A 14,617-nucleotide genomic window follows, 5' to 3' on the forward strand; every position below is an offset into this window, starting at 1 on the left:
TTGCTGATACTGAACAATTGCGGAAATTGTCTTCATGTGGACTGTAGAATCTTAAGCCTTTTCTGCGGTGGCAATTTCCCAATTGCTAAGCGGTTATTTTTATGATTTAAAGCAAAGTTGATTTTGCGGTTTATTAACAAAAAATGTTCTGACTCAATTGGCTTTCGTACAACAAGTAAAAGTTTTCTTGTGTTGGACATTTTGTATTAACATAAAAAAGAGGAACGCTTGTAAATTAGGAAAGAAATGGCAGCCTTTATTCCAATGAGTTAAAGCTCATTTGGATGTAAAGTTGACATGTTATTAAATGTTTATGTTAAACTAGCAAATGACCGCTACTTCGTATGCGGGAAGGAAACGAAATATATATAAACAATATTTAATACGGGAATGGTGAATACTGGAGATTCTGTTGTACTGAGAGCTATTTTTATTACCAATATTTTTTCGATTGTAGACAGAATTAAAAAAAAAATGCCGTATCGCATCCGTACACAGCTACCATATTTTTTATTTCGAATTTCCAAAACTACGTATCATATTGCAAATTTCAGATTTGACTCCTGGTTTTACGCCTTCACTGACACGGCATTCTCTTCCAGTACGAATTTCCAAACACTAAACTTTATCTCAGCCCTTCACAACAACAATCACGCACATTCACAATTCAAGTTTCTAGCTTTAGCGGTTTCGCCCAGAACCCGAATAGGTCCGTATAATTTTCGGCCACGTTTTCGTATATCCCCATATAACGGTACCTCTCGAATTAGTGTATTTTTAAAGAAGAACAAATGTATATTGTCCAATTTTCTTTAAATTTGAACCTTGAATACTCAGAGGAAATAGATGCTTAATTTAAAAAATCTCCACTTCAATCCACGTTTATTAGAAGAGATTTTTTGAAGATTTAGGATTTTTTTAATATCAGGGGTAAATACCTTCTAGTTAACAAAATTGTAGCATTGGACCACGTTTTCAAATTTACATACCAAAGCGGTCAGAACAAAAAACCTTTTTTGAAAAGATACTTCACGTTTGACTACTTAATTTCAGTACATTATTTAGAAACTCCTTGGCGTTAACATCAAATCAATGTGGCAATATTCAGTACAATGTTTCAAACTCAGAACTTTGTCTCAAAGTTTAGAGCAATTCTCATAACAAATATTTTCCATTTCGTATTTTTTGTACACATAGCGTATTTTTAAATTATATATCCCAGCTTTGTTCCTACACCCAACACCAAATTTAGTACCTTAGCTATTTAAAATGGTTTTGTATCAACATGTTACCCAACTTTTCCTACACATAGGTAAACGTTTCAAAAATTACTTCCTTATATTCAACATATGTATATCCTAACCCCAATTCAGTTTTCCAGTTCCCCTGAAACCCATTTGAGGACTATTTAGTAGTTTTTGTATAAATAAGTACGAATTTTCAAAACCTCCGCTCTACCTCCACTCTAAACACCAAATGCTAATCTAATACCGAATATCAAAATTCCAGTTCTAACCTTTACAAAATCACAAATTGTACAAAATTCTATACCATATAGCAAATACCAAAAGGCACTTTGGTATTTGCTAAATGGTACGAATTTCCAAAACTACCTCAATCCTACACTCCAACAATAATCTGTTCACGCAAATAAAAATTATAGCGAATTTCGTACTATTTAGTACTACTTCGTGCACATTAGTACGAGTTTCCAAAGCTACCTCCATATCTCAAATCTATATACCAACAGTAATCTTAATTCCAAATTTCAGGATTCCAGCTCTTCGAATCCAAATCATACTAAACTCACTACCATTTAGGACTTTTCGACCTTTGGAACATCTTTCTTACTCTTCATCAGGTTTTTGGAATTCGAACTATAAGTATACGAAAAGTAATAAATGGTACTAAATTTAGTACAATTTGGGTTTGGGTGAACGAATACAGCTGGAATCCAGAAATTTGGAATGAAGGTCACTGATGAAGAATAAAAAAGAAAGGTTTTTGGAAATTCGAACCAATTTGTACTAAATTTAGTACCAATTAGTACTTTTCGTACCCATATAGTTAGAATTTCCAAAAACCTTTCATTGTTACTCTTCATCAGTGACCCTCATTCCAAATGTCTGTATTCCAGTTAAATCCGTTCACCCAAATCAAAATTGTACTAAATTTAGTACCATTTAGTACTTTTTACTTTCTTCATCTTTTTGCTCTTCATCAGTGACCTTCATTCCAAATTTCTGGATTCCAGCTATATTCGTTCACCCAAACCCAAATTGTACTAAATTTAGTACCATTTATTACTTTTCGTATACTTATAGTTCGAATTCCAAAAACCTTTCATTTTTACTCTTCATCAGTGATCCTCATTCCAAATTTCAGGATTCCAGCTCAATCCGTTCACCCAAATCCGAATTGTACTAAATTTAGTACCATTTAATACTTTGCGTGCACTTATGGTTCGAATTTCCAAAAATCTTTCTTTTTTACTCTCCATCAGTGACCTTCATTCCAAATTTCAGGATTCCAGCTCTATTCGTTCATCCAGCTCTATTCGTACCATTTAGTACTTTTTACTTTCTTCATCTTTTTACTCTTCATCAGTGACCTTCATTCCAAATTTCTGGATTCCAGCTCTGTGCGTTCACCCAAATCCAAATTGTACTAAATTTAGTACCATTTAGTACTATTCGTGCACCTATAGTTCGAATTTCCAAAAAACTTTCTTTGTTATTTCAGGATTCCAGCTCTATCCGTTCACACAAATCCACATTGTACTAAATTTAGTACCATTTAGTACCTTTCTAGCTCTCCATCAGTTACCCTCATTCTAAATTTCAGAATTCTAGCTCTTAACGTTTGCCTAATACAAAGGGTATCATATTTAGTACCTTTTAGAACTTTTCGTACACTTCTAGGTCGAATTTCCAAAAACCCAGCCTTATCCCACCCCTACACACCAACAGCAACCTACACCCAAAATTTCAACTTTCTAGCTTCAGCGGTTTCGTCTGGGCTCTGATGAATCAGTCAATCAGTCACTCACCTCACTACTCTTTTATTTATGTTATAAATTTCAGTTAAATGTTAGGTTAAATTTCAGTTAAATTTTAAATTCAAAGTTATAAAGTAGTAATTCATTTTCTTATGTTTGGTTTGTTGAACAGGGTTCAACATGCCGCCCCCTTTGCATGAATGCAACTCAATATTGACATCCGCGGGATATTATCCAACCATAAGCGGAGCTTTGGGCGATGGGCATGTTGGATGCGGTTTGTATGAGGCCAGCCTTTATAATTTTTGGTATCTGATCATTCGCTATAATGATTTATACGTTGATAGGATTAAAAAAAAATGCGGATCGGCTAGGTCGTTCAAATGATTGTAGATAGATTGAAGGTATTCCTCTTTGGTCGGTTCTGGGGATGTAATAGAGCTGGCAAACCATCGATGAAAATATCGATATTATCGATACTTAATTTTTTACGCCAATATCGACGAATAGTTTTTTATATCGATACTATCGGCCATTTTAACATCACCAAAGAAAAGCCATAGAAGCAATAGCCAGAAGTTTTTACACGCTCAGCCTTTAGGCTGACGAGGCGACGTCCGTCCGTCTGTCAGACTGTCTGGCTTGTGATCACGATAACTCTCGAATGGATCGATCGATTCGAACCAAATTTTGCATTTCGTAATATGTTGCCCAAACTTAGTTTAAGTTCGAATATGAGCCACGGCCGGTCCAATACATCGAGTACCTACCCCACAAAAGTTCAACATTTTTCTGTAAAATGATGTGAACGATAACTATCGAAGAGATGAATCGATTTGTTTCAAACTTTGCACATCGTATTATTCCTTCCAGTAGTGCGATTCTCTAACTCATTTTTTGAGTTAACGACAAATGTCGGTAAAATTAAGATGGAAAATTATGAAAGAAAAATTCAAATAAAAGTTGACAACACTGTTGCTATTGGTAGAACTTTACGGCTGCTTTCTCTTGGTCGCGAACTTACTGAAAAATATCGTTAATTACCGAATTTATAATCATTTTAATTTTACCGATTTTTGTCGGTAACTCAAAAAATGTGTTAGAGAATCGCACTACAGATATACATCGACTTCGAATATGAATTATCACGGCTTACTCCTTCGGGTAGCTTCCACAGAAAAATCGGAACATGTGAAGTTTAAGAGCTCCTCTCGGATCGTGTCGAAATTATTTTCTGCATTTTCTTATAAACGTCTTTTAAATCACCGCGATCGCAGTTTTTCGAAATTTCTTGCACCGATCAACGCGGGATCCGACGAGAAAACCCCCATTTCTTGCGGCAAGTGTTCATGTAATATCAAATGTTAGTAGGTGGAATAAATGCCCATTGATGCCTTTATCTTTTTGCGAATGTCGGCCACGATTGAATTCATTAAACCAGTTTTCCATAGTGCTATAGGATGATTCTTTATTGGCATATAAAGATTTACTTTGATCGATGCACTCCTGCCGCGATTATCCACATCTAAAGTTGTGAACAATTATCGGACGAAAATGTTCACAAGTAAATTCCATTTTTTTTACTGATTTTTTTCAATTCACTGTAAACAAGACAACACTTGGCCATATGTCAAACTGTCCTGAGTACGCTCAGGCTAAAAATTGTTACACTTTCCAAAAAAATGTCAAATGACGACTGGCGACACTGCGTGTTGCTTAAGCTGAAAACAGATACAACGTTTGATTAAAGTTTTGTGTCGTTATGGCCGTTTTTACACTGTTGGGCATGATGCCGAAAAATTCAAATTCATTTGAAATATATGCCGACAAACAGATAAACGCTGGACTTTGGTATCGCCGTCACCCTGTTGTTGCTGTTTTTTTCTCGACGCCCAACGCAAAACTTTAATCAAACGTTGTATCTGTTTTCAGCTTTAGGCCCGCAAACTTTTCTAATTCGCCTCGTATTTCACTGAAATGCGAAATGTAAACAAAACACATTTGTCGGCAATTTTAGATTCTAAATAAATAGCAGTAGGAAATGTACGATAGTATCGATTTTATCGATATTTTGAAACGGAAATATCGAAAAAATCGAATGGGGCCGATATCGATAGTTTGCCAGCTCTAGGATGTAAAGTGCTGATGGTTTTTGACTTCTCCAAGTATTTTTAGTTTGACGGAATGGTCGTAGAAAGACTGCAGGTTGACAGTTGTGAAGGTTTTTCCAGCCCTCTGGGTAATTTTAAGTTGCAAACGGTCTACGAGTTTAACAGATATGATCGTATGGCCTTTTCCAGAGTTTAATAGAAGCCGAACTTTGTCGCATCCATCTGTGGTGATGACTTTAGCTAAAGCGGATGGCAGAAATATGTGGGTTTTGGTGCGATAACTCAATCTCTCGCTGACGTTTGATCGATGTCGTTGCGTTGTTGTTGAGGAGGATGGCTGGGGCTTAGGATCGCCGTTGATTGGCCGATTGTTTCTGCTGTTATTTGGCCTGCGCTCAGGGTTACAACTGGGTGATGGCGATCGCTGGTTTCGGGTGGACTTGGTCGTGGGCTTCGCGTCGACCTGCAACATCGTGTGATGTCCTTTGTGACATACCATGCATGTTCTTCTACTGGGGCACCATTCGCGTTTGTGAGCGGTGCACAGGCAGCTAAAACAGAAGCCCTTCTCCCGGGCCACGTTTCGTCGCTTATTGACATCCATGTCATGGAAAGTAGGGCAAGATTTCAAAAAGTGTCGCTCATGACAAATAAGACATTTTGGCAATGAAGAAGTGCTGAAATGTAAGAAGTTACTAAAGTGTGAGCATAAGTGGAAAATCTAACAATTCGGGAGAATGCATAGTTTGACTAGCGGGCGAACAATGATTCCGTGTTGCGTGCTAATTTCGGCTACGCGAACCTTGGAATCTTTACCCATAAACACATTAGTTACTCTCCCTAGTCGCCATTCAGTTGGAGGAAGGTTGTCCTCTTTTATTACAACGAAATCATCAGGATTTAAATCTCTTTGGGTGGTTTTCCATTTATATCTTCACTGTAGTCCTGTAATATACTCATTCTTCCAACGCTTGGCAAAGTGTAATTGAAGGGTTTTTAGTTTTTGCCAGCGATTCATTAATGTCAAGTTATCCGAGAAGTTTTCAGGTGCTGCAATTAAGGGAGCTCCTCTCAATAAATGACCAGGAGTAAGTGGTGTTAGCTCATTAGGTTCTTCGCTCAACGGTGAGAGCGGTCTCGAGTTTAGAATGCTTTCGATTCTAACTAATAGAGTCGAAAACTCTTCATATGTATACTTTAGCTTTCCGGCAATCTTTTTCAGATGGATCTTCATGCTTTTTACGGCTGCTTCCCAAATCCCCCCCATGTGTGGAGCGTGAGGTGGAATAAAATGCCATGTGAAGTTATGCAAATTGTATTTTGAAACTATGTGTTGTTCTGCGGTTCGAATACAACAAAGTTGGATCCATTATCAGAAAATACTTTGTTTGGTAAGCCTCTTCTTCCAATAAAACGGCTGAAGGTGGCAAGAAAAGAATCGGATGTTCATTCAGAACAAAGTTCTAAGTGGACAGCTCGAGTGGAGAGGCAAAAGAAAATGGCGGCATAGCCCTTTTCCAATTTTGCATTTCTGAGACGAGAGGTTTTAATGTCAAAAGGACCCGCAAAATCATGAATGGTAGTGAGAATGTGCATCTTTCAGGTGGTAAAGCTGCCATAATTTGATTTTGTATGCGATGTTTGTAAATAGCGCATGTTCGACAATTGCGTATACAGAAACGAACAGCACTTTTTAAACCGATAACAAAGAACACTTGTCGAATTGCTCGAAGCATGGCTTGAACATCAAGCGTATAGTAGAAATTGATGCATAAACTCAATAAGTAGTTTACAGAATCGAGGCTTTTCAGGCAAAATTATGGGATATTTTTCATTATTATTCATCTCAGCGTTGATTAGACGACCGTTAACACGAAGTAATTTGTTGTCGTCAAGAAACGGATTTAGCGTCAGCAGTTTGCTTTTGGTAGGGATAGGCTGGTTTGCTTCAAGGGCTTGATATTCCCATGGATAATGCGACTTTTGCGCCATTCGTATTAAGTGATACTTTACAAAAGAAATTTCGCTAGCTTCAATAACATTCTCTCGCAAACAAGGAGTAAGTTTTTTTTTTGGCATCCGTGAATGAAACGAAAAATGTATGCATAAATTTTAAGAGCTCGATGTAAGGATGAGAAGTCATCTAACAGGATATCTCCTACACTTTGGGTATGGAGAGAAGAAATCTTAGTTTCAAGTTCAGGTTCTTGGATTCCTGTATACTCTGGCCAGTAAGATGGTTCTTTATTTAACCACTTTGGTCCATGCCACCAAAGCGTGTTGGAGGTAAGCTCTTCTGCGGTACATCCTCGAGTTCCAAGATCGGCGGGGTTGTTGGCGGATGGAACGTGCCTCCAAGTTTCATTTCCGACATTATCCAAATTCTCAGAAACTTTGTTGGCAACGAATGGTACGGGGGTTTACTGATCCACGACAGCGTGATTGTGGAATCAGTCCATAGGTATAATTCAGGCGTTGATAACTCGAGATTTTGACAGACAGATTTTACAAGTTTGGACAGGATAGCTGCACCACATAATTCCAACCTGGACAGGCTAATGGTTTTTAGTGGAGCACCCTTGCTTTTGGCGACAAGTTAGTTTGTATGAACAACATTCTCTACGGAAATGGCACGAATGTACAAACAGGCACAGTAGGCTTTTTCTGGTGTATCGCAAAACCCGCGAACTTGAATTCTATTTTCAGAAGAAAATTGAATCCAACGGGGAATCTTAATATGGTGGATGTCAGAGAGATTAAGAATGAAGGATTTCCATGTTTCAAAGGAACTTGATTTTATTTCTTCGCGCCATCTATCCAAAGTTGCTGCATTAAAACCTTTGCAACAACTATTATTGGGGTTAGCCAACCCGCGGGATCGAACAATTTTGCAACAATTGACAAACCCTTTCGTTTAGTTACAGAAACAGTAGGCGAATCGATATGAGAAACTTTGTAAAAGAAATAGTCCATCATTGCGTTCCATTGTATTCCAAGAGTTTTTGTCTCACTTAGATCTTCAATTCTTAAAAAATCTTCACTAAGAAGATTCTCCGGGGGCAAATGGTTCAAAATTTGAGAATGGTTCGCGGTTATTTTCTTCAAAGGGAATCCAGCAGAATTTAACAAGTCAATTAATTCGTGAAAATAAGATTTTGCTTCTATGATTGAATAGGCTGCGGTTGGATGGGAACTGCTACAATCTTCACTTAATTGATGCAAAGTTCTTATAGCCATAGCACAGTTTACACCAAAAGTAACAGTTTTAAGGCAGAAATCTTGGACTTTTTCAGTAGGCGAAGTCCGAAACAGGACCCTTTGAAATTGTCGATCTTCTTCATGAACCAATATTTGGCGGTACATTTTCTGAATGTCGCCGTTGAAAACATATTTGAATAATCGCCATTTAAGAATAATGTTCATAAGATCGTTTTGTGATGTGGGTCCAGTTTAGAGAATATCGTTTAGGGATTGACCACATTCCGTTCGTTTTGAAGCATTGAACACGACTCGTACTTTAGTCGATGTTCTTTCAGGTTTAACGATCGCATGATGTGGTAAGTAGAAAGAAAAATAACGTTCGTTGTCGACTATTTCAGAACAGGTTGTTAGACTCATGTGCCCCAAGGTTAAATATTCGGGCAGTACAGAGTTATATTCAGATGCTAGATCTAGGTTCTTTTCAAGCTTTTTCTCCATGCGTAAAAATTGACCCATGGCCGAGCGTCTTGATGACCCCAAATGTTTCCCAGGTGGTAAGCCAGAGCTTCGATTCACTGTGTCTTTGTAAAATTTCTCGCACCAAATGTCGTCGGCAGACAAAGACTTTTCATTGGGAATCGTTTCTAGTTCCTGTTGGAGTAATTTATTTATATTGTTCACTGTATTGTTCACTACCTTGCTACATTGAATGCAAAATATGTCAAGTAGGCTTTGTAAAATATCTTTCATGTTTACATATTTTTTCAATAAAATATTATAGTTTTTGTTACAAACTTCAAACTTCAAACAAGGCCTTTACAATCTCTTAACAGGTTATGGGCCCAGACACCCATAAATAAAAGACGAATATTATTTGAAGTCAATTCCAAGAATTCAAGAAGCTTAGAAATATGGAGGACATTAAGATATCCAAGCTGAATGAAGTTGAAAGCTGGACGCTGTGGAAGTTCCAAATAAAGGTAATTTTACGTGCCAGCGATTTATGGGGCATTGTGGATGGAACTATCCAGAGACCTTCCGAAAGTTCTGCGAATGAATTGAAGAATTGGAAGTCAAAGGATGCAAAGGCCCAGAAGATAATTGTTGTTTCTATGGAAGAAGAACCGCTGATGCATATAATTAATTGTGAAACAGCTGTTGATATGTGGTCAGTCTTGGAGAGCGTTTATGAACAAAAGTCGGCAACATCAATTTATCTACTGCAACAGCAATTCTTTCAATATTCAAAGGATCCTGGAGACAGCATATCGGTACATATATCAAAATTGCAGAAGATAGCAAAACAATTGGGAGATTTAGGTGAACAGATAACAGACAACATGCTCATAACTAAGTTTTTGATGACTCTTCCGGATGAATACCGCCATTTCTTTTCATCGTGGGAAGCAACGGAGAAGAAAGAGCGAACTTTAAAGAATTTGTCAAGTCGCCTTTGTATGGAGGAATGCAGATTGGGTATCAAACCAGATAAATCAGAAGCGTTTGTTGCGAAGCATGATAAGAAAAATAACACTCAAAACAAATACACTAAGAAGGATACCAAGAAAGAAAACTGTTTCCATTGTGGCAAACCGGGACACTGGAAAAGGGATTGTCCGGAAAGGAAAAATTTCAAGAAGAAGCAGAATGAAGGTACTGCTTTTATGAATGAAACATTTGTCGTGACTGCTGATGAAAACGAAAAGTGGTACATAGATTCTGGGGCAAGTAATCATATGAGCAAAAACCTGTCGTGGTTCCAAAACTATGTAAAATTCCAAACACCAAAGAATATTCGAATCGGTAATGGTGCAGTAATTCCGGCTTATGGTAAAGGTGACATTTTGATTGAAGCTTTTGACGGTAAGGTTTGGAATCCAAAGCAGATACTTGGCGTTTTATATGTTCCAGATATAAAACTCAATTTGTTTTCGTCAAATACATGTCTAGATAAGGGATATACCATGAAAGCAGATGGAAATCAGTGCGTGTTCGCATATAATGGAAATGTGGTATTAAAAGGAATACGAAAACAGTCCAAACTTTTCGAGTTGATGATAAGGGTGCAAATTTCAACGATTGCTGAAGCAAATGCAGGTGAGCAGGTGAATAGTTTGCGCATTTGGCATGAAAGGTTGTGTCACCAAGGAAAAGCACACGTAAAGGACATATTAAAGAGAAATAACATTGACTGTACTGGAGATGATTTCTTTTCCGAAGGTTGTATGATGGGCAAGCAACAACGAAAACCATTTCAAGAAAGTCAAAAGAGAGCTTGTCAGCCTGGTGATCTAATCCGTACAGATCTTTGCGGTCCCATACAAGAATTGTCTTTGGGAGGATCCCGGTATATGTTATTGTTCAGAGACGATCATTCCAATTATCGTCACGTGCACTGTATTAAAGAGAAATCTGAAGTTCCGGTGGTCATGAAAAAGTATTTGGATCAAGTGGAAGCAGAAAGTGGAAGAAAAGTTCGCACTATTCGTTCTGATAATGGGTCTGAGTTTGTTAACAAGAAGGTATGTGAAATATTGAGTTCCTATAAAGTTATACATCAAAGAACAACTCCATATACTCCGGAACAAAACGGACGAGCGGAAAGGGATATGCGAACTATTGTTGAAGCTGGAAGATCAATGATCCAAAATAAAGGCCTTTCTTTGAAATATTGGGGTGAAGCCGTGAATAATGTTGTTTATACGCTAAATAGGAATGGTCGATGTCCCAATAAAGACAATGTTCCATATGAATTGTGGTTTGGCAATACTCCGGATCAACTGCTTATGTACACTTTCCAAAGGAAAAGAGACGGAAATGGAATGCAAAATCTAAAAGAGGTATTTTCATGGGTTATGAAGAACATCGCAAAGGGTATCGCATATGGATACCAGACGAGAAGAAAATCGTGATATCTCGAGATGTTTTCATAAAATAGTAGTGATCAAAAGAAAGAAAATTATGCTGAAATGAAATTTACTGAAAACCATGATCACATTGAGGATACTGATACAGTTTCTGAAATAAACAGTAATGAAAATTCTCAAGACGTTATTCGGTCAAATCAGCAAGATGTCAGTGATTCTGTTCAATGTGTTCCAGAAGTGTCAAACCATCAATCCGCAACAAATAACAACAGCCATCCTTATAATCTTCGTTCGAGGACATTTGATGAGATTGATGAAATGTTTTACGCATTTATTGATGAAACCGATTATCCCAACACCTATGAAGATGCTGTGTCATGTGAATATAGTGCGCAGTGGAAGCAAGCTATGGATGAAGAGTACAAGTCTCTAATTAAAAATGGAACATGGCAGTTGGTAGATTTACCAAAAGGAAAAAGGAACTATATCTAATAAATGGGTGTATAAAATAAAGAAGAACAAGGATTATACTATTGAACGGTTCAAAGCACGATTAGTTGTTCGTGGATTTACACAAAAATTTGGACAAGATTACGAAGAAACATTTAGCCCAGTGGCTAAGTTCACGTCAATTAGAATGATTTTGGCATTGTCAAGTTTGAATAATTACCACCTGACACAATTTGACATAAAGACGGCGTTTTTATATGGCAAGCTTGAAGACGATATATACATGCAGCAGCCAATAGGATATCATGATGGTTCTGGAAAAGTATGCAAGCTGCAAAAGGGGTTATATGGTCTCAAGCAAGCCTCAAGATGCTGGAATAAACGTTTCAAAGAGATGCTAACAAAGTTCAAGTTCGAAGTTAGCACTGCCGATGAGTGTGTTTTCAAAGGAGAAATTAACAATAAAATCATTATTTTGGCCATTAATATTGACGATGGTATAATAGCTGCAGAATCAGAAGAAATCGCAGATATATTTCTCAGCTATCTGCAAAGTGAATTTGAAGTCAGGAGAATTGATTCGTTACATTATTTGGGGATAGAAATAAATGAAGAAAATAACAAAATTCATATATCACAGCCATCGTATACCCGGAAGTTATTACGAAAGTTTAACATGGAAAAAGCAAAACCAGTAAGTACACCAATAGAAGACACTTATAATCCAGGACAAATGAAGAATGTAATGAAGTTCCCTTATCGAGAAGCAATTGGTTCACTAATGTACTTAGCTGTTGTGACGAGACCTGATATAGCTTTTGCTGTGTCTTATTTAAGTCGTTTTCTAGATTCATATACTGATGAACACGTAACATTAGTAAAACGTATTTTCAAATACCTATGTGGAACAATCAATGATGGCATTATTTTTGAGAATAAAAACGACATTTATCTCAAATGTTATACCGATTCTGATTATGCTGGAGATCGCGAGAATAGACATTTAACAAGTGGATATGTTGTAACATTTGCAGGAGGTCCAATTTCATGGTTTTCTCGCAAGCAGTCAATTGTAGCTCTCTCAACTACGGAAGCAGAATATGTTGCTGCTTGTGAAGGTGTCAAGGAATTGAAATGGTTGCAAAGGCTATTGGATGAACTTATTACAAGAGACGAAACTTCTATGCCGAAAATGTATTTAGATAACCAAAGCGCCATACAACTTGTGAAGAATCCCCAGTTTCATAAGAGGACCAAACAAATTGAAGTGAAATATCATTATATACGAGAAGTCTATGAAAGCAAGTTTTTTCATTTATTATATGTACCAACAACAGAACAATTGGCAGATATTTTTACTAAGCCATTAAAAAAGCAGCGATTTAATGACATCAAGGAAAAATTAAATATTAAGGAAGGGGCAACATAAATAAAAGTGGAAGTGTTGGAGTAATTTATTTATATTGTTCACTGTATTGTCCACTGTATTGTTCACTACCTTGCTATATTGAATGCAAAATATATCAAGTAGGCTTTGTAAAATATCTTTCATGTTTACATATTTTTTATAGTTTTTGTTACAAACTTCCAACTGCAAACAAGGCCTTTACAATCTCTTAACAGTTCCCCGAATTTCTTCAACTCTTCGTTAAGAGGGTCAATCTTGGCAGTCCAAGTTGCAAAGGTAATTACAAATTTAGAGGACGGTTTTCCGCTGATTATCCAGTCGAATTCAGTGTTTTGTGCCAACAAATCTCCAGACAGATGTTTTTCTAATCCTGGTTTTATTATAGCTGGAAGTATATCAGTTTCTATTAGCATGTCTATAGGTGCGGGTGTGAAAAAATTAGGATCTGCTAACTCTAAGCGATTCAAATTGAAAATATCATAAATAGTGGTTTTAGAAGCGGGCATTAAATGGTTTAGGTTCGAAATAACAATAGCAGAAGCAGTCAATTTGAATTTGGATTTCCTTGATTTTAAGGTAAGCTCGCAGATCCTTGTAGAATTTCCTAGGAGAGTTCCTCCAAGACCGGAAATCATTGTGTGAGATTTTTTTGTCGGAATCTCAAAGCGGTTTATAACTCGATTTGAGATAAATGATTCTTGGGATCCTTGGTCAATAAAGGCACGAATGGTAAACAGAGTACCTTGGAGTTCTATATCAACCAAGGCTGTGGGTAAAATTGTTTTTTGTCCCGATTGAGAGATATGATTTTGTGTGTTAAAAGTCTGAGAGTAAGCAGCAGCGGAAGTAGAAGGCTGTTCATTATTGGATGTTTCTAAATGATATGAGCCAGATGCAGATTTTGGCATTTGTCAATTGGATTTGTAATGATTTAATCCATCTGAATGTAGTATAGTGTGGTGCGGTTGTTGACACGATTGACATAGATGCTTACTCTTACATTTCTTTGCCGTGTGTCCATAAGACAAAAAATTTTCATTTTTTTCGTGGAAGGCTTTCTCATATCAGAAATCGATTCAAGCATGTTCAATCTCTTAGTAATGAAATCATGTAGTTGATCCCATGATGGCATTTCCTTATGATTGGAAAGGGAACTTTCCCAAGCAGACAGTGTTTCTTCGGGTAATTTTGAAGAAACCCAGTATACCAATATAGGATCTCAGGATAGTACAGAGATGTTGTAAGTCCGAAGGACAGAAAGGCAATTGTTGATAGTGTATTGTAAATTTCTTAAAGTTTTTCCTTTTTCGGAAAATTTTCCTTAGCTGATGACTTACGAGAATGCGTTTGTTTTCATAACGCTGATGCAAAGCGTCCCAGGCGAGATTGAAATTATCATCAGTTAGAGGAAACCTTCTAACAATTTGATTAGCTTCGCCTCTAGTTTTGGCGCGCAAATGAAACAGTTTTTGAGCTGGCGAGAGCTTTTCATGTTTAATATATATTGCGTTAAACATGTCGCGGAAGCTTGGCCATTTGTCGTACCCACCATTGAACAATTCGGTATCACAAGGTGGTAATT

The 14,617-nt window shown here is 37.1% G+C and overlaps 1 protein-coding gene across 1 annotated transcript; it reads right to left on the bottom strand.

Annotated features, from left to right (window-relative positions):
* Positions 1-8,559: 8,559 nt before the first annotated feature.
* On the bottom strand, positions 8,560-9,060 carry LOC141388125 (uncharacterized). The gene has a single exon (XM_073958169.1). It carries the CDS (start codon positions 9,058-9,060, stop codon positions 8,560-8,562), a length of 501 nt encoding a protein of 166 aa, XP_073814270.1.
* Between the last annotated feature and the right edge of the window lie 5,557 nt (positions 9,061-14,617).

Source organism: Musca autumnalis, unplaced genomic scaffold (genome assembly GCF_047663935.1).
Source record: "Musca autumnalis isolate F117 unplaced genomic scaffold, ASM4766393v1 scaffold_6, whole genome shotgun sequence".
In the NCBI taxonomy this organism is placed as follows: Eukaryota; Metazoa; Arthropoda; class Insecta; order Diptera; family Muscidae; genus Musca; species Musca autumnalis.